Here is a 24,308-nt window from a genome sequence, read left to right on the forward strand (position 1 = left end):
ACTTCACGCTACTAGTCTCTTTGTTCAGATTTTTCTTATCTTTTAGTCTATTGCCCCAAAGGAATCATTCCTCACTTATGTTATTAAAGCTGTTTATTTCGATGGACGTTTTAACGTATTACAGTTCCTGTTTATGAAAGTTGTCCCTGCCTCAGCCTTGAGGCTGAAGCCATCCGTGCCCTGGGTGCAGAGCCAAGGCTGCAGGAGCATGCCAGCAGTGCCAGCCGGTTGGGTCGGTGCAGAGAGTGTGGGATGCTGATGAGAAGGACATCGTTGAGCCTCTTATCTTGCAGAGCCAACAGCGTGGTGGGATTTGAACACAAAATACATGTTGAGGTGCTTTACTCTAAAAAAAAGCACACCCCAAAAAGCTATTAAAACTGATATTGAAACTGGAATTGAAAGAATGTATTTTCAGTGTCAGAAATAACTGACATGGTGTATTGACTCATGTTCACTTTAGAAATGACTGCAGGAATTGCCTCCCTTTAGGGACGCCAACTCCTACAGCCCCACAGAGCACTGGGCAGGACTGTGTACAGATTCTTCAGTGCAAAGAGCGATGCCTTATTTTAATCTGCCTGAGAGGAAAAATCTGGTTTTGCCCTGTAGTGATAAGTTGTGTGTACTGGCTCCATTTTTCAACCCTCAGAAAGGGCAGTAACCTCAACATGAAGAAAAAGGCAGCAAACAGCTGGGAGTGCTTATTTCTTGAATCAGTGCTAGTATGTTTGGTAAAGGATGCCTGCCAGTGTTCAAATGAATGAGTAATTATTAATGCTGCCTATGAGATATGAACACAGAGAGCACCACATCATTTTGCAAGGTGTAAAAAAGCTGTGTAGTAGGCAGTACTGGTTAGAATTTAGTTGCCTTATATTTGAAGTGGAAACTACATTATATTGCATTGTCATTTTTTTAAGGTAATACATTTAATTGAAGGAATTATAACTGGCAAAAAAATATAATTAGGTCAGCAATAAAAATAAAATATCAGATGATTGTGAATGTCTTGAGTGTAGAATATTCAAAAAGCAAAATAAGGAGAGTAAACAAAGACATCATAGAAAGTATATGTAATGAGAGAAAAAAGGAAATTTTTAATTTAAGATTTCATGGTCAAAAAGACAAAATTCTTAAGAAGATCTGTACAATTAAAGAAAATATTGGTGACTCAGAAAATAAATAGCAAATCAGGTAATGAGCAAAGCTCATCAAGAGATAAAGAATAGTCCTTTTTCAAATAAAGTGGTTGTAGGAGTTACTACCTGGTGAGCACCAGGTGTATTGGGAAGACAAAATAATTGACTCTATATGTGGGGAACAAGCAAGGCAAGCTGCTTCATTTGAGACAAATGTGTCCTGTGCCCACAGAGAAATGGGACAAAAAAAATGACTTCAACAACTAGAGAGAAAAGATGCCAGTGTAATTGTGTGCCAATACGGTTGGAAAAGGTGGATAAATCTTAACATTTCTAAGTAATTACAGCTGGAAAGACAAGAGAGCATCTGATGATGAAACAAATATCATGGGAGATGGTAAATGGCAATTGGTGGGCAGTGAAAACAAGATATGACCTTTTGGTCATAAATAAAATGTTTGTATCCACTTCCTAGGCACCTGCTTGTAATCCTGCCTAAGGATTTAATGGATAAATACTTCAAAGTAGCTAAGTGATTCAAAAGCCTAAGCCCTATTGATTTTCAATGGGATTTAGGTTTGTAAATCACTTAATCTCCTTTAAAAATGCAACCTTTTGTCATTATGTGGGACAAAATAATCTGAATCAGGTCTCAGATTAAAAACTGAGACTTTCTAAACACAGACCTTTCAGACACAGCAAAGTTATCAGATTTTTTAGCTTTTCTATTCACTTTCTCTGGGACTCTTGGTTAATTCTTGCTTTGAATCTTTATCTTCTACATTTGCAAATGAGAGCAGGAGATTGAAACAGTAATACCACTGCCTTTGGTGCTCTCTCTCCCTCTCTCTTGTGCTTCAGTTACAGGACATACTCACAAATGCAGATATACAAAACTCTGACAGTCTCCTCTGCATACATCAGTATGTGTGTGGCACTAATTCAGGAGTGGAAAATACCATACTGTGCTCTTACAATTTGCCAAAACACTGGTTTGTTTTCTTTTTGAGTTCATAACCTCTTAACTGTCAGAAAATAAATTGCAGAAAGCATTAGGTTGAGCATTTCAGTGTTCTGCATAGTGTTCCTTTTGGATTTAACTATTTTTGATACATAAGACTGGCTAAAAAAATGTGGTTTAGGACCGACAAAGGTGGCGAGTACACCAGGCTACGATTTGTGAAATGATTGCTGTCCTCTTTTTGGAAGCAGGACAGCAATTATTTATGCATCATTAAAGAATTAATCTTTGAGTAATGAGCATGTAAAAAGGATTGGTTTGCTCCTACCTAAAGTGAAAAAAAAAATTATAATAAAGGTTTTCTTCCCATGCTCTTCTACTTGGAAAATTGTCCTGATATGCCTGCCCAAACAAGGGAGGGATATTTGGCTTATACCTTTCTGATCATGAAAATCTTTGATATCTCTGATAAACACATGCCCATGCTATGCTCATGAATTCTGTGCCTTGTATTTGAAGAATTCTAAGTCTAATCAGATTATTCTTTGCTGATTTTCACATGTAAAAATTGATCAGATTATTATTATTTTAATTCTATTGAAATTTATATAATTAGCTTGAAAAGTACATCTCTAGATATCAGAGCTGAAAGTGTCACAGCGCTGGTCTCCTACAGATTTGGATGTACAAACCATAGATACATTTCTGCAATAGCAAGAATTCTCTGCAGGAATTCCTGTATAAGGAGATATATACATGTGTCTAAAGGGATAAATTACACTCTTGTGCTTTGCTCTCTGAATTTGTCAAAGGTACAAGCCAAATCCTACTCTCATTTCTGAATCTGTCCAAATCTAGGGAGTTCACTGACTTTCATGGAATTATTGTAAAGGAGTAGAATTAAGTTCACACAATCAGGAGCATATTGCTTAATGAGAAGGTAGTAATAGACCGTGAATAGATTTTTACAAGCCTAAAGAGGTATTTCGCTTCTTGTAGAAGATAGGAGGATATTAATTATTTTGACTTCATACAGACAGACCAAACCAGCTCACAAGTTCTGCATTGTATTGTAAGCACTAACATAACTTTTTCCATATTTCATGTAGAGTTTGAAAAAATGGGGTTGATGTCTGAATAATTATTTCTTTACACCTTCTCTGGTAAAATACTTAAAATGGGAACATGTTCTTTAATATTTAATTTTTTTTTCATCTGATATAATTGCACTAGTGGATAGAATACAGCCAGTGGGTAGACTGAAAATGTCATTTAGATGCTGAGACACTTGACATATAGAATAGTTTTCATGCTTTGCTTGTTGAGTCCAAGCCATTCTGTGTGTAATATATATGAAAGTGTAACAACAAGCAAGAGGGAGAAACCCTTTGTCCTGTAGTGGTTGGACTGGGATGTTATGACTGGGGAGATGTGGTTCTCCTGCTTAACAGTCTTAAAATGCCCAAGTGTCCCAGAACAAACCCCAGGACAAGACAGGACAGAGGGGTGACTCTTTGCAACTTCTCTTCCCACAAACAGGAGAGGGTTCCTCAAAAAATTTTGATGCAGAAGTGCCTGCTTTGCAAATAAATCTCTTTGCTTAGCAGAGCTAGACCACCTGAGTGCTTCAGCTTATCAACACAGTGTCCTTTCTGAGCGTGGCATTAAGGAATCTATGCAGCACGTTTTGCAGGAGGAACTTTCAAGAGCCTAGATCAGGTGCCAGTAATGAAATAAATAAGAACTCCTAGGATATTTTTTTCCCTCGGTAGGTTAGCTATGATGGAGAACTTCACAAGCACCCACAGCTGGAGGCTGATTTGACAGCAGTGAGAGAGATCTATGGACCTAATGCAGTATCTCTCAGGTATGTCATTGACCTTTTGGTATTGTGGAACCTTTAACGTTTTGGAGATTGAGTTCCTTGTGGACCTTCCCTGACTACCAAAGCACGAGTCTCTTCTGGTGATTACTGCATATTGTGTGGCAAAAAGAAGGAGCACTGCTGGCTAGCAGTAATGCTGGTTTTGTTTTTTCTTCTTTTGTGGTTGAGTACTCATACAACTGGCAGTGCCGAGAACAAGCCCTGAAAGCCAGCTCTAAAACATCATTGTCTTTTGCAGTTCATCCAGTGTTTGATCAGGCTGATGTATTTTATTGAAAATTACTACTCAGCATTACTCTTAAACCCTTGTTAAACTCCTTTTCTATCATACTCTGTCACTTGCCCTGGAGGTGAACAAGAGGAATGATAAGAGATCTAGTAAACGTTTTCCATTGGGAAAGATTGAAGGAATTGGTTTTGTCTAGTCTGGAAAAAAGAGAACGAGAAGACATACAACAGTTCTTCCAAAAAAAGCTGTGCAGATTGGAGGAATGATCAAATGTTCTCTATTGTCATCATGAGAGAGACAATAAGAAACTAGCTGTGTTAGCAACAAGCAAGAATTTTATTAGACTTTAGGAAGGCTTTCTAATTGTGGGAATCTAAAGTATCCTACGCAGGGAAGTAGAACCTCAGTCAGAGGTGGATTGCAAAGAGTAATTACACAAAAATTCTGTTGGGTGTATATAAGCGTGCATAATTCCTCCATAGGGCATAGCTGTATGATACTTTTAGTACACTTTAGGTCTTTTATAACTTCGTTTTCCGTCTATGTAATCTTAATAATTTCATAAAAACAACAGGTGGGCAAAATGTAACAGACCTGTCAGATGTGTTACAAAGAAAATACCAAAGTTGTCATACAAAAACAAGTAATAAAATACAGAGAAGATAATAACCTTAGGCATACATATATTGCACATAACAATTTCCGTTAACCTCTACACAATAAGCTCTGTTATATTTGTCTAAGAAGAGAGAGCATGTCTACAACTATGGTGTACTATACCTTTTCAAATTAAGTGGAAATTTCATTACATTTCGAGAACCTGGGGAATTGAAATCCAAATAGTTGTATATGGATTTAGGAAATTAATGAGATAAATGTTTAGTTGCCAAACTGATAACTGAAATTGAGCATACCTTGATAATAGGCTCCCTCAGGCTCCTAAAATTGAAACATGATGTGTAACCTTTCAGAAACTTTAATGCATCTAATTAATTGAATCAACTGTTTCATTGGAAGCATTGTAATCTCCTTGAGCTCACTGTAGTAGAAATTGGCATCTGTGGCTGCTCTTGGCATGTGGAAAACTTTAATGCTTCTTCCACTCTGTTGCATTTGAAAATACTTATAAATTCTTTGAAATGAGAAACACAGCACCAAGCATTCGGTTTCATCCCTCTCCTGCAGCTCCACTTCTCTGTCGAGAGAGAAGTTTGTCTGACAGTGACACACACTAAGATGCATATTTCCTAGACAGCTGACCCTCTTTTAGTAGTCTCTTGCTGTCACAGAGTCAACTGTACATATAAAAGTGAAATGCCTATACCTGCGTGCTTTTCACCACTGCTGTTTGAAATCTGTCCACCAAAGCTGTGAGAAAGACCTCTGGACCAACTGATCCAAACTCTTCAGTATCTATATTGCATATGCATTGATGCCAGAGGACCTCTGGGAGCTCCAAAATCAAGAGTCATTGTAGCCATGGAGCCATTGTACATGGAACCATGTTGGGCAGCAGATCATAAGCTGCAGGTGCTGGGAGAAAGCATGATTTCTTCCTCCCTTTCAGCTTTCAGAAGTAAAACTAGAGTCAGCATAATGTCTAAAATCCATTTTCTAGGGTGATAATGGAGTAGGGTAAAAGGGATTTCCACAGTTAACTTATTTTTATCCTATCCTTTCTTCCACTAATACTTCTGTGTTTCATTAGTTCAACTATGTTTCTGTTTAATTTATAAAATGAGGCTTGTTCACGGCCTTTTGAATCTCAGTCATGTGAGCAACACCAGCCTGTGTTCATAAATATTACTTCAGAGTTCATAACAATTTGTTCTTTGGATCTTCTGGAAAATTAACAAAAAATCTGAGGCCACTGTTGTGTAGGATAGTGGCTGAGCTATTCAGTGGGTGGAAGATTTCACTGTTTCAAAATCAGGTCTTCAGTGAGCTGTAGGACGTCAGCAAGCGCTCGTACAGCTCTGGGTGAGCAGACCCTGGAGCAGCAGTTAGGATGGCTGGAAAGTCTCCAGGTAACACAGCCCTGGCCAGCCGTTTACCTGCCCTGTGTGTGCCGTGTGTGGACGCATCTGATCTAGAGAGAGACTTTGGGTTTTCTCTTACCAGAGAGAACCATTGGGATGCTGAGGCAACCCTCCACCAAACTTCACAGGAGGTTAAAGCATTTCTAATGCTAGCTAGGTCCTACCATGGGCTGAGAGGCCAGTTTGGTAGGAGATAGTTACATTCACAAAAATATTTTTGTATTTCAGAATGACCTTCTCAACTTATGTGCAACTGCTGCTGTGCACTGTCTTAGTCTAGTTTAATAGGAAAATGTGGAAGTCACTGTGAGAGCAAGCATATAAATGCAGTGTAAAGAAAAAAGCCCAGTGGCTAGAAGCTAATCTGTGAAAAATTGAGGTTGCATTTTTACAATATTGTCCACTTAAGTATTTTAAATTAAAAGGAAAGCAATTTTTTATTTAGGTGTATAAATGAATATTTTCTAGGCCTATTTTTCAGAAGTTTTCAAGTATGTTGGGGAAGAGCAATCAGAATGAGTCAGAAGAGGCAGAAAAGTCACACTTTAAATGTAAGATTTCAGATGGCAATGAAACTCCTGTGCGCATAAGTTAAATCTGAACCTTGGGGATTCCAGCAATACTACACATAACAGATAAAATAAGGTATCTGTTGCCTTGAGCGCATTACAGGGCAGTCTTTATGTTTTGACAAACAATTGCTAGAACGTATGAAGCAATCCCACAGGTATAATATGCCACCCTCCAGGCTGTGTTGTATTTGTCTTCAATGATTTATCTCAAGCCTCTCGTTAGGTTACTTGCTGTTAAACTGAAATACTTTTGAAAATTAACTAGGGTTTTCTTTTGTCATAAAGAGGAGCAGCATGTGACCATTATTGTTTTCTTGATTTCCTTGTGCAATACATCAGACAAAAATACATGGCAGCAATAGAGAGAGAATTTGGGGGAATTAGTAGAAAAAAATATTTAGCCTGTTTAAGCAAGATCCACTGAAAGAAATTTTTAGTGCAGCAGATGGTCACCCACTGGGAATATTGATCCAATATATGTAAATGTGTATTTTATAACCATTCTGATTTTACAGACAAGTTTATCCTTTATAAAGTCATCCCTGATATAAGTACTCCTGGACTGAGGAGTATCTTAAAGAGCTCTAACGTAACGTAATTCTTTCCTTTCAGGGAATATGGAGCCATTGATGATGTAGATATTGATCTGCATATTGATGTTAGCTTTCTTGATGTAAGTACTCTAATCACAGAATTACATAATGAACATTAATACCCATTTAATTCTGGTACACATCAGACTCTCTAGAGAACCACTGAGACTTTCCTTTTTCGGAGACTTGATCTTCACAAGTGGCTGTCACATTATTGATTGCTACTCAGTGGAAAGGTTTCTTTTTCCTTTTATTATCACATTGTTAAAATGCTTTGTAGGCTTTTATTTACTGCGTACATATTTGCTTTCAAACATGCTTTGTGAATGATAAATGTTTTAAATTATATAAATAAAATACTTTTTTTTTTTTGCTGTCCTTGACATGAGTTAGGTGAAAGCACTTCATAGAGTCCTGGAAGGAAGAAGACCTTGGCTGGAGCTCTCCTGTGCTGCTCAACATCTGCAGCTGATTAGGGAGAAGCTTGAGTGGCAAAGGAGACATAGGACAGTGGTGCTGTCGACTGGCAGCATGGCTTCTGTAACACTTACGCTGTCACTAACTCCACACTTCCTCACCTCATCTGTGCAGTAACTTCCTGTCCTTTAGATAGAGAACACAAATTAGTGCCTTTAGGGGCATGATTAGCTTCTGCACAGATGTCATATTTTCAGGTCAGCAGAGCACATAAGATAGTTGTTCTTGGGCTTTTATAAAATTTAAGAAAATCTGATCACACCTTGAATTATTTTAATCAGTCATAAGAAGAAAAAGTTTCCTTTGCCCTGTATTATGGGATGAGTTTCATTTTCATTTTTATTTGCTCCTTTGCTTCTCAGCTTTGAAGCAGTATATCCTGATAGATGTCAGTGTGTCTGCCTGCACTGTGGATGTAGTGTTGTGTATAAACCTGTGCTCAGTTTAAATAAGCATTCTCAAGAACTGGGAGCAGTCTAACACTTCTGTTAGGGGCATCAGCAGGCAATAGTTTGTTCTAAGTCTCAAGTTTAAAGTGGAGTAGGTATTCCACAACAGGGTAAATAAATGGGTGGTGTTTGTAACAACCCTAAGGTAGAATGACAAAATGCAACAGTTTCTCATGATGGCTAACAGTATCATTTTCTTTTTATCTTGAAATAGGAAGAGATTGCTGTGGCTTGGGATGTAATTCGCACAGAGCCTATAATAGTGCGGTTGCACTGTTCGCTGACACAGTACTTAAATGGTCCAGGTTAGTCACCTGTGTATTCTTCCTGTGCCTTGTGTGGTGTCTCGGTCAGAACCATGTACTAGGTGATTATAGATACTCATTCACAGGCCAGATCTTTGACCCTGCATATGCTTTGATCTGCTGAGAGCAGTCCTACTGGTTTAAATTATGCTTATATATATTTGCATGGCTAGGCCCTCAATAATGATATGGGCATCTATTTTAAACTTTCACAGGTTGATTTTTGGAACTTGTTTTCCTGGTATCCTTTGAAATGCAACTGCTTCCTCTAGGAACCAGGGTTAAGTATAAAGATCTACAGTTTCTGATATATGATTTCCTGGTTTTGGAAATCAGGTGTCATCTGCACAGATGAGATATCCCTGATAAGGTATACGTACACAGACATGTGCAGAACATTAATATGCCCTTTTTCACACACCTTTGAAGAATCAGGCCATGATAATTATCCTTTCAGCTTCTGATTTCTATAGGACTGTGTGAACTCTGGGAATCTTTAGATTTGAATGAGTTGTTAAGTGGTAAAGCTTCCTCATGAGAGTAAAAATGGTCAAACTCCTGAAGAATCAACTGATTTTGAAGATCTGGAAACATTCATGTGCAAGAGGCAACTTCAGATATATTTTTACAGTGGGAAGTTAGAACTGAGTTGCAATTTGGATTGTAACTTCCCCAGCTTTGGAGGCTTCCAGTACAAGCTGTCAGCTCAGGCTTGTATCTGTGGGAGAATTCTGCCTTTGGAAAATGAATAGATATTTCCAGTCATAATACGTTTAGCAAAATCTGTCCCAATGAGCTTTTTTTATAGGATATGTTGCCTGCTGATGCTAGCTATAAGCTATATTCTGTTCATTCAAATAAGCATTTCATTATATCAATCTTCTTTTTTTTTTTTGCTTGGCTTTGGTCTTTTTGTCTGTATTTTATTGCTTCAATCTTTCTGGATACACAGATCTTAAAGTATGTATTTGCCATAGCAGGTAGCAGTGTTAGTATTCAGAACACTTCTATCAAAATGGAATTTAAAAAATAAAAAGGTGTAGCAAATAAGAGAAGGTGAAGCCTGAAGAAATGATCTAGTGAAATGAGAAGTAACAACAAGATATCTTCTGCATCATTGACAAGGTTAAAATGGGAAGCTTTGTTCCCAGTCATGCAGCTGACTGATTGTGGGAGTGCCAGAGTAACAAGAAAGTCAAGACCAGGGCCAGAGGCAAGTGCTTCACTGATACTAGTTTTATGAGCTCAGCTGCTGTTGCAACCATGTCTCTTCATTTACTAGAAAAGGACAATGAGATCCACCATCTATTGTGTTAACAAAACCCTTTCTCTGTGAATTACTCTTCCCCCTTAAATATGTTTTTTTTGAGACTACTGGGCCACAACTTTATGCTACAATTTTTTTCTCCTATAGTATCTTCTGTTGATTGATAAAAGAAACAGAAATGCAGTATACGCCAGAGCACAATATGGGGTATTAGTACCTCCCTGTAGCTGTGTAATATCCTGATTTTAGATGGTCATTCTTCTAGTTAATAGCTTATCTTGTTATTGTACTTGTGCACAGTTTCTCCAACATGCCTTAGAAACCTGTCTTAGATGAGGATGAATCAGCCTTTAGAGATGCCGGGTTGTGTCCTCTAGCTGTAGAGATCAGACACCAATTGTAGTCTAGATGTCAGATTTTAAGATTGCTGGTCTAGGTATGATGAGTGTCATTGAAAATATTCCCCCCCTACCATGTGTCCTAAATTTGACAGTCCAAAGACATTGCCACCCCTAATCAAATCATTCATCTCTCTTGAAAAAATCATCAGTTTGTCTTTAAAATATGAGATTTTATTTTGATAATAACATTTGAGAAAGGTTATCTACAGGGCTTTGAACTAAGTGAAATTGGATGGCCAGGTTAGATATACTGTATTTTATTTTTAAATTTAATTTATTAAAGCTAAATTAAAGGATCAACTTTGACATTATGAATAAAATCTGGCTTTATGAGAGATAAGAATAATATAGATTTTAAAGTGCTGATTTAATTTTTGTAATAAAATCTGAACCAACCCCAGATTTTTTGTGTTCATTCATTTTTTATTTTACAGTATTCATTACCATCTTATGTAACACGAAGTATAAAGTCTATTCGTGCTTGTAATATGCGTTGTCTGTTTTCCTGCCTTGAGGACGTGAGGCGCTCTCAACTGCTGGATTCCATCTGCCACTTCTATCTAGTAAACGTTATTAAAGGATTTTAGTAATGCCAGGAGCTAATTTCCAGCCCTCACCCTATACACTTTCAATTTTCTGACAGATGAATATGGATATACCAATGTTAGGACAGTCTTGAGGAAAATTCAGGGTAATCCTTGGCCACTGGAATTCATATATCAGGGGATCTAGTGCTAAAACACCCTCAGAAGGAAAACCCAGATACTAATTAGTTCACTTTATTACACTCTGAGTTTTCTTCATAGTCACAGGAGCTGTAGTGTGTAAAGACTACTTACTTGGAAAAAAATTTAAGAGATTATGCAAAATTAATTACTAGTCCAGATACATCTAATCTGATGCTGCTCTCTAGTACTTGTATAATATAAAAAGCAAAGACACTTTTTTGTAATTCAGATTAGTGGGAAAAGATACATTCGGGAGAATTCAATTTCTAGAATACTAATTTGTAAAATTACAGATTATATTGGCTGATATTCCAAAAAGGACCATTAATTTCTTAGTAGACTTAGCTGTCATGTCCGCTTTCATCATTGTTTCAATGGCACTGTCTATAGTAAAGGTCCAGATAGAACAGGGCCCTTAAATATGATTTATATGGTTTATATGCATTCTTGATTATTGCTGTAAATTCATATATCAACAATATCTCCTTTTTCTATAGTGCCAACTGTGGATGTATTTCAGATCTCTACTAAGGAAAGATTTGGGCTGGGACATCAGCTGAAAAAGTAAGTCTAGAAAAGTGTAAACCCCTGTTTTTAGGCAAATATTACACACTTTTTAGTTCCCAGGCCACGTCAGGTAGGATAAAATTCACAGGTTGTCAGGTTGGTTGGATTGAAGTGTTTTGAACTTGGTTTTCTTTAAATAAAAAATAATGGAATTTACCTCTTTAAGTTCAGTTTTGACAATTGTTGAGAACCTGGTTTGTGCTCCCTGCCAGGGTTTTCTGTCACTTTCTGTCATTTAGGAAGTAAGCGGCAAAAGTTCAAAAGAATGTAACTAGGAGTGTTCAATCTCATGTTTTTGCTTAGATGGTGAAGCCTCTGAATTAGGAATCTTTTTGAGCATCATGCATACCCTAAGGGGCCTATACTTTCATGGTGGCCTCCAGGATGTACCACAGTAATTAGGCCATCGTGTTTTGAGGAAAAGGGGGAAGAATAATCGAAAAAAATAGCAGTTTCATGTATTCATGGTACAATTCAATTTAATACAGTTTTGCTGTGTCATCTTTTCACATATGCTTGTGTATTTGTAATACAATGACAAGAATACAGACTTTAATACCTGACCATTACAACATTAAGAATCTCTTAAGAAAATAAAAATATTTTGCTATTTGGTGTTTAAAGGAATTCAGTGCAGCATTTTCGCAATCTTACAAATGAAGCAATGTTACTAAAATCTCTGTGGTAGATGACTTTGAAGAAAAAAAAAGAAACACTCCCCAGACATGAACAGTCTCTTAAAACGTTTCAGTTCTTACACTATCTCTGATTTGTGCACTGGGTAATTACTAAAGCTGTTCGTAAAGTGTTTTCAAGGTCATAGCTGCATAATTCACAGTTGAGCAGAAGTCAGAATACCCATGAACCCCCTGGCCCCTCATGTCTGTGGCAACAGGATATTCATCTTAGAAAATTCAGTAAATTTTCAATAAAGTCCATACCAGCTTCTACTTTAACTTTATCACTCAAAGACCCACACTGCTAGATTAGAGCTTGGAAGGAACTACTGGAAGTCACCTAGTGCAACCTCCTGCTCCAAGTAACACTAACTTCAGTTAGATTAGTTCACTCAGAGTCTCAGACAGCCAAGCTGTGAAACTCCAGCCTTTGTGGGCAACCTGTTTTATTTAACCACTCTTCCTGTGGATGTCTTCTTTTTATAGCCTTTATGGTTTTTAGCTTTCCTTGCCACAACTTGACTACTGTGTTTTACTGTCCATCTCTGGGAAGTGTCTGGCTCTGTCCTTTCTGTAAACCCTCTTTGGGTAGTGTAATATTTGACACCCCTACCTCCATGTTTGTGCCTTAGGAGAATATGCTCCTACCTGAGCAGTATGGATGCTGTAGCCTATCTCTGTAGTCACTGGAGAGACAGATGCCTATTGTTGGATGGGATGCCTTTGAATCAGTTTGTCTCTAGATCTCCATGAGAGGCATACTAGCATAAGTCTTGCAGTGCTTGTTTACACAGACAGTATTCTCCATAAGAGTTCTGTGTAAATCAGTCTTACGTGGGGAAAAAAAGAATTTTTTGAGGAACTGAGTCACCCAATCATCAGTCCACATACATGACAGAAAAACTCAGCCTGTAGAGTGAGGACATTGGATCATGTCACCTATATGGTGAACAGAGATTATTAAAGTGAGTATCTTTTGGCTAGTATAAGAAAATCTGTTTTTCCTTCTTGATTTGCAGAATCATGCAGACATTTGTTACACAACAATGGAAGAACAGCAAAGAGAAATCTAATTGTACGCACAATAGGAAGGTGTCTGACAAAAAGGTGAAATCCCCTCTGCACATCTTTTCTACATTGCGCAGGTAATAGCAAGGAAAATAAGCTGTTAACACCATATCCTGTTCAAAATCCATAGCAGACTTCACAAGGTGAAATGTTGACTTTTCTCCATAGAGAATTGCTCTATTTATATCTTACCTCATGGGTTTCCAGTTCTTCCTTGCATGACATCAAAAGTGAACTAGGTATCACTGCAGCTTCTACGACTATTTGAAGGCAGAGCATTTCAGTGCCCTGCTCTCTGAAATAGCCATGTTTCATCTAGAATTGGAAATAATTTTATATTAAAATTGTATTTGTATCTTTATAGCTTGGTAACATTTGACTGTTACTTGAATAGCAAGAATATAAATAAAGAGGTATATAACATATATATAATATATATTTTAAATAATGTGATTGTCTAGCTGTTCTTTCCACAGCTGTATTTTTTATTTTTTAAAACTAGAATGATCATTAATGAAAGACTGATTTTTAGAGCTGCTGAGCACCCACCCCTCTCCAGTTTGAGTAGTTTATTATTCACCACTTCTGAAATGCATGCACAGAATTTCAAAGAACAAAGGCATTAGAAACATAAGAAGTAGTTTGTTAATAGTTCATTTGAATTCATTATGACTTCTGCCAGTTACTCATACTCATAAGGTCATGTAAAATCAGGTTCTGATTTTACCTCTTTCAGGAATGTGACTACTCTAGCATGTTTTCGTGCTTACGAAGGGTTGACAGGTCACCCCTTCCATGAATTTGAGTTGAATGGTTCTTTGAACATTCCTTCTTTTTGATAAATTCTGCTATTCTAAATTCTGTGTATAAAAAAGAGAGCGGGTACAGTGATCACACACAATGAAGAAGGGAGGAATGTCAAAGATGACAAAAGATTATTTGTCTTTTCAAAGGAAGAAGAGGAAGGTGGTGTTTTAAGTAGAAAGCTTACCCATTCCTTACCATGCAACACACCATTGCCTACACAGGCTGTAACTTGGGGTTCTGTTTTATTCAGAAAGGGCATACAAAAGCCAGCCCAGTTTTTCTCCTCTTCATTTGGCTGCTGCTGCAGTGCCTGTCCAAAGATGGCTCAGCCCAAATGCAGGGACCCCCTTTCTCCATAGAGCGCCGTTCCTACCTCCTCTCTGCAGGAGGGTGGTAGTGAGCCAACTGCAACAGTGAGTCAGCAACCTCCAGGTGCATCTTCTACTGTCACCACTTGCTAACAGGGTGGGGAAACCTGCCAGCCTCTCTCCTTGGGGTTTCACTTCTTTTTTATTTGATCCAAGCCTAAAAAATACTCCAAAGATTGGGGTTGCTTATAAAGCATAGAAAAATGATTCAGCATACCTGTTACATGTTCTTGCTTTGCAAGGACAGGCAAATGTGAACCTTATAGAAATGTGACAGTTCATGTGATGTTGTTTCATAAAAACCCTTTGTTCTTTACTTTATGCATTCATAATTTAGGTCCCTCACATTCTCATTTCTAGTGTTACAGAGCTAGAATTTGTCTAAGACACGAAAGAAGGGCATCAAATTGTCTTCATAAAGCACCCAGGTTATGAGGTTTTTAAAAATAATGTTAATTTCAGCTGAATTAAATTGGTCTTACTGCCTGCAAGTTTCACTGCTCATTATATCTTCCATTGGACCTGGACATAAAATTTGTTATGCTGTGGCCAGAAGACAGTAACTTTAATGGGATCACACCATGATGATTACATAGGAAAGATAGATTTTGGTAGGGCGAACATATTAAAATCTCATGTGATATATGTTTTTTTCATTTCAAAGATAATTTCCTGAATAAATGGTTTGTTTAGAGACATAGAGGCCTTTACAAAGAGCTGTAAGGATATAGCTCTATCTTCTATTTGAGTTGTTAGTCATGTTTTTGATCGATGAGCTTGTGTGTAAATAGGAGTAAGATGTCTATTTGGTATTGGAAAATTAGTCCCTACATACAATTGCTCATTTTTTTAATGTTGGACTGCATTTATCACTAGTGAAATATGTAAAGACAGGTGACACTTAAAAATTTTTAGATATGTGTGGTTTTGCTTGATTTGCACAAGATTTTGATTATTCTTCAACTTTGTCTTCTCCTTCTTTATTTTTAAGGTCGCCAAGTTATCCTCCACCTGGCTGTGGTAAAAATAAATCAAAACTTAAGTCAGAACAGGATGGCATCTCCAAAACTCACAAACTCCTGCGAAGGACTTGCTCTAGCACAGTGAAGGCGGAGGATATGTGTGCCACAAAATCTCACAGAACCTTTGGCCGCTCGTTGTCGAGTGACCCTAGGGCTGAACAGACAATGGCTATTAAATCGCACAAACTATTGAACCGTTCTTGCTCTGCAGCCGTCAAGCAGGAGGAGTGCATCACTCTAAAGCCCCATAAGCTGTTAAGTAGGTCGTGTTCTGGGGACCCTCGATGTGAGCACAACAGCACCTTGAAGCCCCACAAACTTTTAAGCAGGTCCTACTCCAGTAATCTTAGAATGGAAGAATTGGATGGATTGAAGAATCACAAGTTACTTAGCAAGACTTACTCCAATGCCCCTAAATCTTCCAAAATGGATCCTTTCAAGGAGTCCACCATAGCAGAGAGCAGGAGGCTCTCTCTTACCTCAGGGCTTATTGGTATTTTAACACCATCTTCATCATCACCTTCACAAGCTGCTGTGCGTAGTAATTTTTTTATTTTGCTCATTTTCCTCCTATTTTTTTCCAAATATGCTGTTATGCTTGTTATGCAAAAGCATTAATACTTAGGACATGTTAGTGAACATATTGGATATATTTAATATATTGGAAGACAGAAGCCATGGAGTCAGCTTTTTAAGGAGGATTTACACAACTGTGCATGCACAAATGTTTAAGTTGTAAAACCAGAATTTGCTTAGCTCAAGACAGAGGTTTTACGTGTCACGTTGAATGCAGCTGGCCATGGGAAAAGTTCAATCATCCACTTCCTTCCTTGTCTCCTTTCTTGCTATAGTAAGAAGGAAGAGTGTGCACTTCTGTGCTGCAAAATTGCCTTGGCCACACAGGTCTTTTCTCATTTCACTATTTGCTTTCTGGGGGAAGCAACTGTCCAGTGGCTTGTTCAGGTGCCAAGTCACCTCTCCTTCTGGTCTTTGCATATGTGATCATCATCATAGTGGAAGGACTGCAGTAATGATTCAGCTCACCTCTTGCGCATTTGTGCTTTGTGGAAGGCTTAACCTTCAAACATGCTGGTGCCTGCCAGAGGTCAGAGAAGGAATTAGGTCCACACTGGGCCCCCTTCTTTCCCCAGAGACATGATTGATTGGGAAAACAAAGGGTACAACATATTCTTAAATTTAAGAAAGAGTGCTCAAAAGTAATTCTTCTGCGTGTTAAAAAATGGCTTTTATACTTTAGAGGAAAAAGTTTTTGCTCTAAAACACTCTTTCAGTGTTTGTGCTCTTTCAAGGCACCCATCTGTTTTCTGTGTTAGATCTGGGGAGAAGACAGTCCTCTCCACTCCCTTAGCCTGCTGGTACCTTGATGTTCTTAGTGAGAAAAAGCTGATTCTTGCTTGAAATGCAACACATATATTCAAAATAGTGCATTCTGAATAATGAAATTACACTGAGTGTGTTATGTCTCATGGTAAATTAATTCAATAAGCTGTGAGCTATACTAATCAGATCTAAAAGCAGTGATATACTATCATAAAATCATTTATATACATGCTGTGTGGTTGGTTCCTTTAATGTGCACAGCAATATTAATTTAAGGTGAGTCAACAGGCTTTTCACTAGTCACAGTTTAGAGATGCATTTTTTTCTGAACCAGCAGAGGATGTCTTAACATAGCAAGACTTTTCTCTCATGAAAAAAGTCCCACTGATTTTGATAACATAATGAAGAAACAACTAAGTGATTTCATTACTGATGTTATTGGCTGATAGGGAAGAAGTGCAAGCCCTGCTTGGCAGTCTATAAAAACTACCAGTAATTTATTGCTAGAATGCATTTACTTTGAGGCAAAATCATCACATACATGGTCAGGTGCAATCTGACTGATGTTAGTGGAAGGGCATCAACAGTCCCATTTCACATTTTACATGCAGGCACCAGATATATGGGTAGCCTGCGTTCCTAACCTGCAATTTGAAGTCAGTGGAAGATGGAAGTGATGAATCAGGACCCTAACTTCAGTTCTCAGATAAACTATTTCAGTCTCATACAGAAATACAGTTAGGATTGTTTCCCAGGAGAATAAAGGGAAAAGTTTCCCAATTAAGCAGTTAGAGAAATGAAAGGAAGTAAGCCTATAAACAAGAAGATAAAAGCTGTAAATAGAGCTGATATGACTCTTCTTCAAAATAAGGTTTGACCGAGATAGATGGCAGCCTAGGGTCAATTTGTACTTTACTGACTCCTGTAACAGAAGTGCCTTCTAATTTATGTTGCTGTGTGTTGAGAGAAAAAAGCAGAAAGAATTTGAGTGGATCTGTTAGCATGGTGCTTACAGAAGTGAGGTCTTAGTAAATAGAAAGATTTTCAGCCATTCTGAGAGTTCCATTAATCTTTTAAACCTAAGCAGATAACCCATATTTGGGTAGACAATGCACAGTTAAAATTTCATGGAAGTTACCAAATGCCAGTTTATTAGAATGGAGTGAAGGTACTCATGTTTCCATTTGAGATTAAAGGTTTTGGGTTGCTGAGATACAAAACCTCATCAGATTTAAGAACTAAAAATGAATGCTAAAAATCTACCCCACAGTCAGCAAACAGTAAAAGGATTGATTATTTGTAATGGCTGATTTATGCAAATGAGGGATCTTTTTAGATGCAAGTGTTGTTTAATTAACATATTTGCACACAAAAAATACAAATGTTTTACCATTTCCTTGTAATTAGTCTACCAACACTGAAGTTGCCTCAACTTTTTCCTTGCAGCAGAATTATGGTGCAAAATGCATTCCAGTACGAGACCGTGGCTTTCTTGTGCAGGTAGGATGTCATATCTTACCCATTTATGAAACACTGTGGAGCATGAGCTGACTGTTAATTATTTTTAAGCAGATGTTGTTATTCTCATTTTCATTGTTCTCAGACTATTGAATTTGCTGAGCAGCGGATACCAGTATTGAATGAATACTGTGTAGTTTGTGATGAACCCCATGTGTTCCAGAATGGCCCTATGCTGAGGGTAAGTGCTATGCTTGCTGGGATAAACTGCATTTTATAGTGCTTTAAATAGCAATGGACCATACAAACCTGTTGTAAAACTATTGAATTATTTCAGACGCATTTCACCCTAATATCCTTTTAACATGCAAAAAGGTAATGTATATTAACTAGATTTTGCTGTAAATTTGGAAAAAATGTATTGCAAGCAAGGGAGATGGAAATCAGGCTTGTATAATATCATAGAAACATAAAGAGGGAATGCATTTTACCCAACATCATTGTGCTACAGTAGTCACAACCGGATAAGACAGAGGAAGTGTATTAGAGTGCTTTCCCAATTCTCTGGCATTCTTTTAAAAGCTTATGGTCACCTCAGTCCTTGAGCTCTTATCAAGCCATAACCAGGGTGTTCAGATACACTGATGTTAATGCCACAAGGCTGTGAAATTCTGACCCTATTTTGCTCATGGGCTGCTGGAATGAGCCATCATCCATAATGTGATAAAAAAGGCAGTAGGAGGAGATGCTCTGTGAAGTGTCAGATCTAGCAGTGACCTACTCCAGGGACACTGATGTAGTTTGGTATGCCCAGAGTCTGGCCAGTTAAGCAGCTTTTCCTTCCTTTCATTCCTGTATAACTGGGAACCAGGAATTTTTCATGCTGAACATTGTACACTCTCACGCTGTTGGAGGATGCATACAGTGAAAAAGAGTGAGATTGGTCATGAGAGACACACTCTGCCCGGAGCTACTGGATCAGTGCAGCTTTGTGAAAGAGCATATTAGAAGAATAAAATTCTTACCTTTAGTACTGATCTTGCAGTTTAGAATTCTTCTTGTTTCACCTGTCCTGAATCATATGGAAACCTGAGTAACCTTAAAATATTAAAGCCATGGAAAACTGTTTAATACGTGTGTGAATGGCCTGACATCGGCAAATTTCTCCACAGTGTGGCAAGCAACTACGCATAAACTGAATCAGACAACATCTGTGATAGTTCCATGTAACTAAATTCAGGAAGGTTATTGCTTACATGGTAGCAGAAGTCACCTCAGCATCATCCCTCGTGACACTCAGTGGCACCACGGTCAGGCATTCTGACTGCAGGCAGGCTATGCAAATAGGCTGCTAATAGGATTTGCAAAAGCATCTACATATTCAGTTAACACTGTTTTTTTTAAGTCATGGTTAAACCTCTGTAGTTTTGAAAATCCTATCAGGTGTTTCTTTTGCCTCTTCAAGCTCATATCTACCTTTTAAGAACTGTTTTCTGCCAGATCTATCAGCAGCCAAACCCTGTAGAAAAGGCATCAGTTCCTTGTTCATCTTTGAATGCACTGCTGTGCATATTACCTGTGACAGGATGAGATAAGACAAAGTGAGTAATGTTTGAATAGTGAGTAAAGTTGGGATAATAAATTATTTAAATTATTGGGGTTTATTTATGGTCCATAAGACAAAGCAAACAGTAGGATTTATTCCTGTTCACATGATGAACCATTAAAAGAAAACAGAATGAAAGGTCATCTGCTCTAAATAAAAAAAAAATCTAAATTCTTCTTGATTTCCCACATTAGAGATTAAAATCCCTCAGATTTACTTTCCTCTGTCTTCAGCTTTAAGAGAGGTCATTTTAGCTATCTGTTTGAGAGTTTGTCAGTGCTTCAAAACACAGGAAAGTGCAAACATGCTTCCCACTAAACATATATTCATCAGTGCCTTTGCAAGCAGCATAACCTAGCAAGCTTTGCAAAAATGAAAGGGTATCATTATGTAACTCAGGGAGGAGATAGTGGGAAAAAATCTAGCATGCTCTATGTATGCTTGAATGACTCAATAAGCAATACAGAGCCATTAATGAGTTTGCAGTTCTGTAGAAGGTGAGAAAGGATCTCAGTTTGAATTGAACATGAGCTTGCCAGAGGATCTTAAGGAAATTTATGCTTCACTCTACTGAGAGCTCTGGCAGAGGCAGCTTAAAGTAGTCAATTGTATGGTTCATTTACGTGCTTCAGCTGCACACACACATACACATACATACATACCTACATACATATATGTAATGTGTATAAAGAATGACCCAACTGAAAGAGCACTTTATGTTTAATACTGCTGCAACAGCAGATCTGAGAAATACAGTACTTTTTTAAGCAGAATGCAGGGGGCTTTCATTTAAGTCAAGGCTACATGCAATCTAGCCTTATGTCACTTAATGGTTCCCATATGTAGTATCCCTGGCCTTCATAAAGAACTTTTATACTTTTGATACCACAGTAACTTCACCAGGTTTCATAATGATCAGAACCTTGCTATGTTCTGCTTATATTTTTAGATTCTGTGTCTAGATTCCATATTCTACAGATGTCCATATCGCAAAGGCATTACTTAGATAGGCTCTAGCTGTAGTTGGTCGTATCACAGGAGATGCCACAGACACCCAGACATAAATAGCTCTGGATGGTTCAACAGTCTCTTCCAGTAAAGAATAGTTCACACAGCTGCACACAGAGTCATGTCTGGGTGTGTGTATCCTTAATAATGAGTTTCTTCTACCTTTCGGACCTTTTTTCCAACAATGAAGAAGGCATATGGATTTATAAAAGCATAGCGAAGTTGTTGCTTGACAAGTTATTTTAAAATGTATTTAGGCTTGATTTTCTAGTATTTAATGGAGTTTCATGCAATTGCAAAGAAGCCAGTAAGGAATTTGGTTCTGTAATCCTTCAGTATGTCAGCCTGACACCTTTCCTGAACTATAGTGTAGTTAATTAATTGTCTTGAAATGCAGTTTAAAAAATTCAACAATTGCCATCACACAATAATTACATTGTTTTAACACTGTAAACTCTTATATCTGGGTGTAAAGTTTTGTGCTGGTTATTAATGACTTGTATAATTCAGATGTCTCATCCTCAGGACAGCTGAAAGTAGCAAGTGAAACTGAGAGATAAAGTTTTTCCTTTCTGCAGATTTGCTGTACAGTCTATGTTTTTATTTTCATTATAGAGTATCTTTAAATCAGTCTCTCAGCACAAGCTTTCTTCTCAGTACTGTGTTTATTTTCCTAGATAACTTCTCCTGTGGTGTTCTGGTTTTAATATCTATTGCAATTTACTTTTCTTTCTTAAAATCTCAGCACCTTTCTCATAAGATCAGCTTGATGACAATGAGTCTTTCTCTATAGTTTAATTTCGACACTACATTCACATGGCATACATACCATTGTATGGAAGATGTCTGTTGCAGAACAGCTGCATAACACAATTGCATATGTTTGGCTTTATGCTTTTACAGTGGACACCTGTCTTGCTCCAGAGCTTGTGGTGCTGATCTAATGATGCAAATGTTTCCTGCTGGTCTGGGGATCCTATTGTACACAGGAATCTTCGGAGGTTGTTAAGACTATCTTAGTCACTTATTGAGGATAAATAAAGAGGCTACTGTCCTGGTTTCAGCTGGGACAGAGTTAATTTTCTTCCTAGTAGCTGGTACAGTGCTGTGGTTTGGATTTAGTATGAGAATAATGTTGATAACACACTGATGTTTTAGTTGTTGCTTAGTAGTGCTTATCCTAAGGTAAGGATTTTTCAGTTTCCCATGCTCTGCCAGCAAGCTGGTGCACAAGAAGCTGGGAGGGAGCATGGCCAGGACAGCTGACCTGAACTAGCCAAAGTGATATTCCAAAGGGAAGTTCCCTGAAATACAGAAGATCAGAATTACAGATACAGTTCCTTTGTGTATTCCACAAGTGCATGTGTAGATAAAAACACATTATGTAGGTGGGGTAACTTCAGAACACTCACAAACCTAATGCTCTCACAAGGAACTGCAGCTGTATTACTGTGAAGGGGAAGAACAGAGGTTCTCTGGAATGGAAGAAAGAGTCTTAGAAAAGTACTATAGCGCATCATGAAGCTGTAACACTCTTTTATGAACGTCACGGTCCATTGCTTCATTCCATCCCCTTTTTAAAAAATACAGTAAAGTAGGCAATGCTTTCCTGTAGGTATTCACACCTTTCCCATATGAAATGAGAATTAATGTAATTTCTCATCATAGCATGTTTCTTTAGTATTTATTTCAAGAGCACAGTGAGATCGAATGATTATTTACATTCAAAGTTATGAAAGCTAAATTGGATGTTTAGAGATACACATTTATATAGAATGACACTGAAAACTGTGAATTCCCTGGAATCACTGCATGGCATGATTTGCAGTCTTACTGCAAAACACAGGGAAAATTCAATGAATATGTGGATCCTAAGGAAAAAAAAGTATTATTTAACCATTTGTATAACATAGACCATACTGTTTCATGTGGTTATTCCTAACAGTGATCTGAACCCTACATATTTCACTCTTCATAGAAGGATTAAGAAACAGCTTTGAAATCATTAGCGAGGGTTGGGACTGCAGCCTTTCCATGCAAACAGCTCCTTTATCTCATGTAAAGAATCACAGTGCATCCTCCTGCAAGGCGATCTGTGCTGCACAACTCTCAGGAGCTCTGTCATCAGTCTCTTCTGAAGTAGCTCTTCTCTCAGCTTTGAAAAACAGTGGGAAGTACAAGGTCAGACGTAGGTTTTGTGCTGAGGAGAGATGGAGAAGGCAGACCTGGTAAACCAACTGAAAACAATAAGAGTGCTCATCGGAATTGTTAGTCTTGTGTTACTGTCTTCAAATTTGTTCTCAACAGAGAAGTTGTTTAGGTGAGTGAGACATGGACTATTATTTGTTTGTACTTAATGGCTAGACTTGAATTGTTTCAAAAACAACTTTTGGAATGCTTTTTTTCTGACATTTTCAAACAGTTGATATATCATTGACATATGTGCTGTTAAAACAGTTAAATAGATTTTCCTGATTTCTGTCAAACTACCATATTAGACTATATTAGAAGTAAACTTAGGAAATTTTAACGACTTCCACAAAGCCCATTCTGGAGTACTGAGGTATTGTCCCATGGGACACGTGTCTCCAGTGAAAAGCCCCTGAAGCTGGAGCTTGTTTCATCCACTGTCTTTCACTGGCTTTTGAAAACCTCCAAGCATGGATTCTCCACAACCTCTCTGAGCAGCCTGTTCCAGAACTTGATAAAGCTGTAGAGAAAGCTAATTTTATTCCTATATGAGACAATAAAAGCACTAACTGACCTCCAAAGGTACTTTTCAACCATATGATTTGGTTCATCTAACTAGAAAATGTATTTTCCAAAGCAGATATAATAATGTACCAAAGAAACTTCAGCATTATTTTGTTCTATATTAGAAGGCTATTAAGTCTTTTTAAATGTCATATGAAATTCTTCCTGTTACTCTAGAGGTGATAATAATATTCTAAGGAAGGACTAAGCTGCATTTTAATAATGCAACATTTTTGCTGCTACAATAGTAGAGAGATATCTTGTTTTAGGAATTCAGCATGTACTTTTATTACAAACATTTAAATATAATGAGATCATAAGTCATTAACAAAAGTGGTTATTTAAGGATCTGATTAAAAGAAGTATAATAAAAATATATCTGTATACCATATTCAAAGACTGGAGGAAAGCAAATGTCACTCCTCTCTCCAAGAAGGGCAAGAAAGGAGGACCCAGAGAACTATAGTCTGGTCACCCTCACCTCAATCCTGGGGAAGGTGATGGAGCAGCTAAGCCTGGATACCATTTCCAGGCACATTTAAGGACAAGAAGATCATCAGGAGTAGTCGGCATGGCTTCACCAA

General features: G+C 37.7%; 1 protein-coding gene across 2 annotated transcripts in view; it reads left to right on the forward strand.

Moving 5' to 3' along the window:
- Positions 1–24,308, forward strand: part of PARP8 (poly(ADP-ribose) polymerase family member 8) — a 125,640-nt gene that overhangs the window by 66,440 nt on the left and 34,892 nt on the right. The window contains exons 7-14 of one of the 2 annotated variants that reach the window (XM_074812588.1): positions 3,876–3,970; positions 7,441–7,501; positions 8,562–8,652; positions 11,546–11,612; positions 13,312–13,437; positions 15,527–16,091; positions 18,345–18,398; positions 18,502–18,597. In XM_074812588.1, the coding sequence (XP_074668689.1) occupies positions 3,876–3,970; positions 7,441–7,501; positions 8,562–8,652; positions 11,546–11,612; positions 13,312–13,437; positions 15,527–16,091; positions 18,345–18,398; positions 18,502–18,597 (1,155 nt within the window). The remainder of the gene's footprint in view (positions 1–3,875; positions 3,971–7,440; positions 7,502–8,561; positions 8,653–11,545; positions 11,613–13,311; positions 13,438–15,526; positions 16,092–18,344; positions 18,399–18,501; positions 18,598–24,308) is intronic. The other variant, XM_074812587.1, reaches the window with a different exon arrangement.

The sequence above is a fragment of the Strix aluco genome, chromosome Z (assembly GCF_031877795.1).
Source record: "Strix aluco isolate bStrAlu1 chromosome Z, bStrAlu1.hap1, whole genome shotgun sequence".
In the NCBI taxonomy this organism is placed as follows: domain Eukaryota; kingdom Metazoa; phylum Chordata; class Aves; order Strigiformes; family Strigidae; genus Strix; species Strix aluco.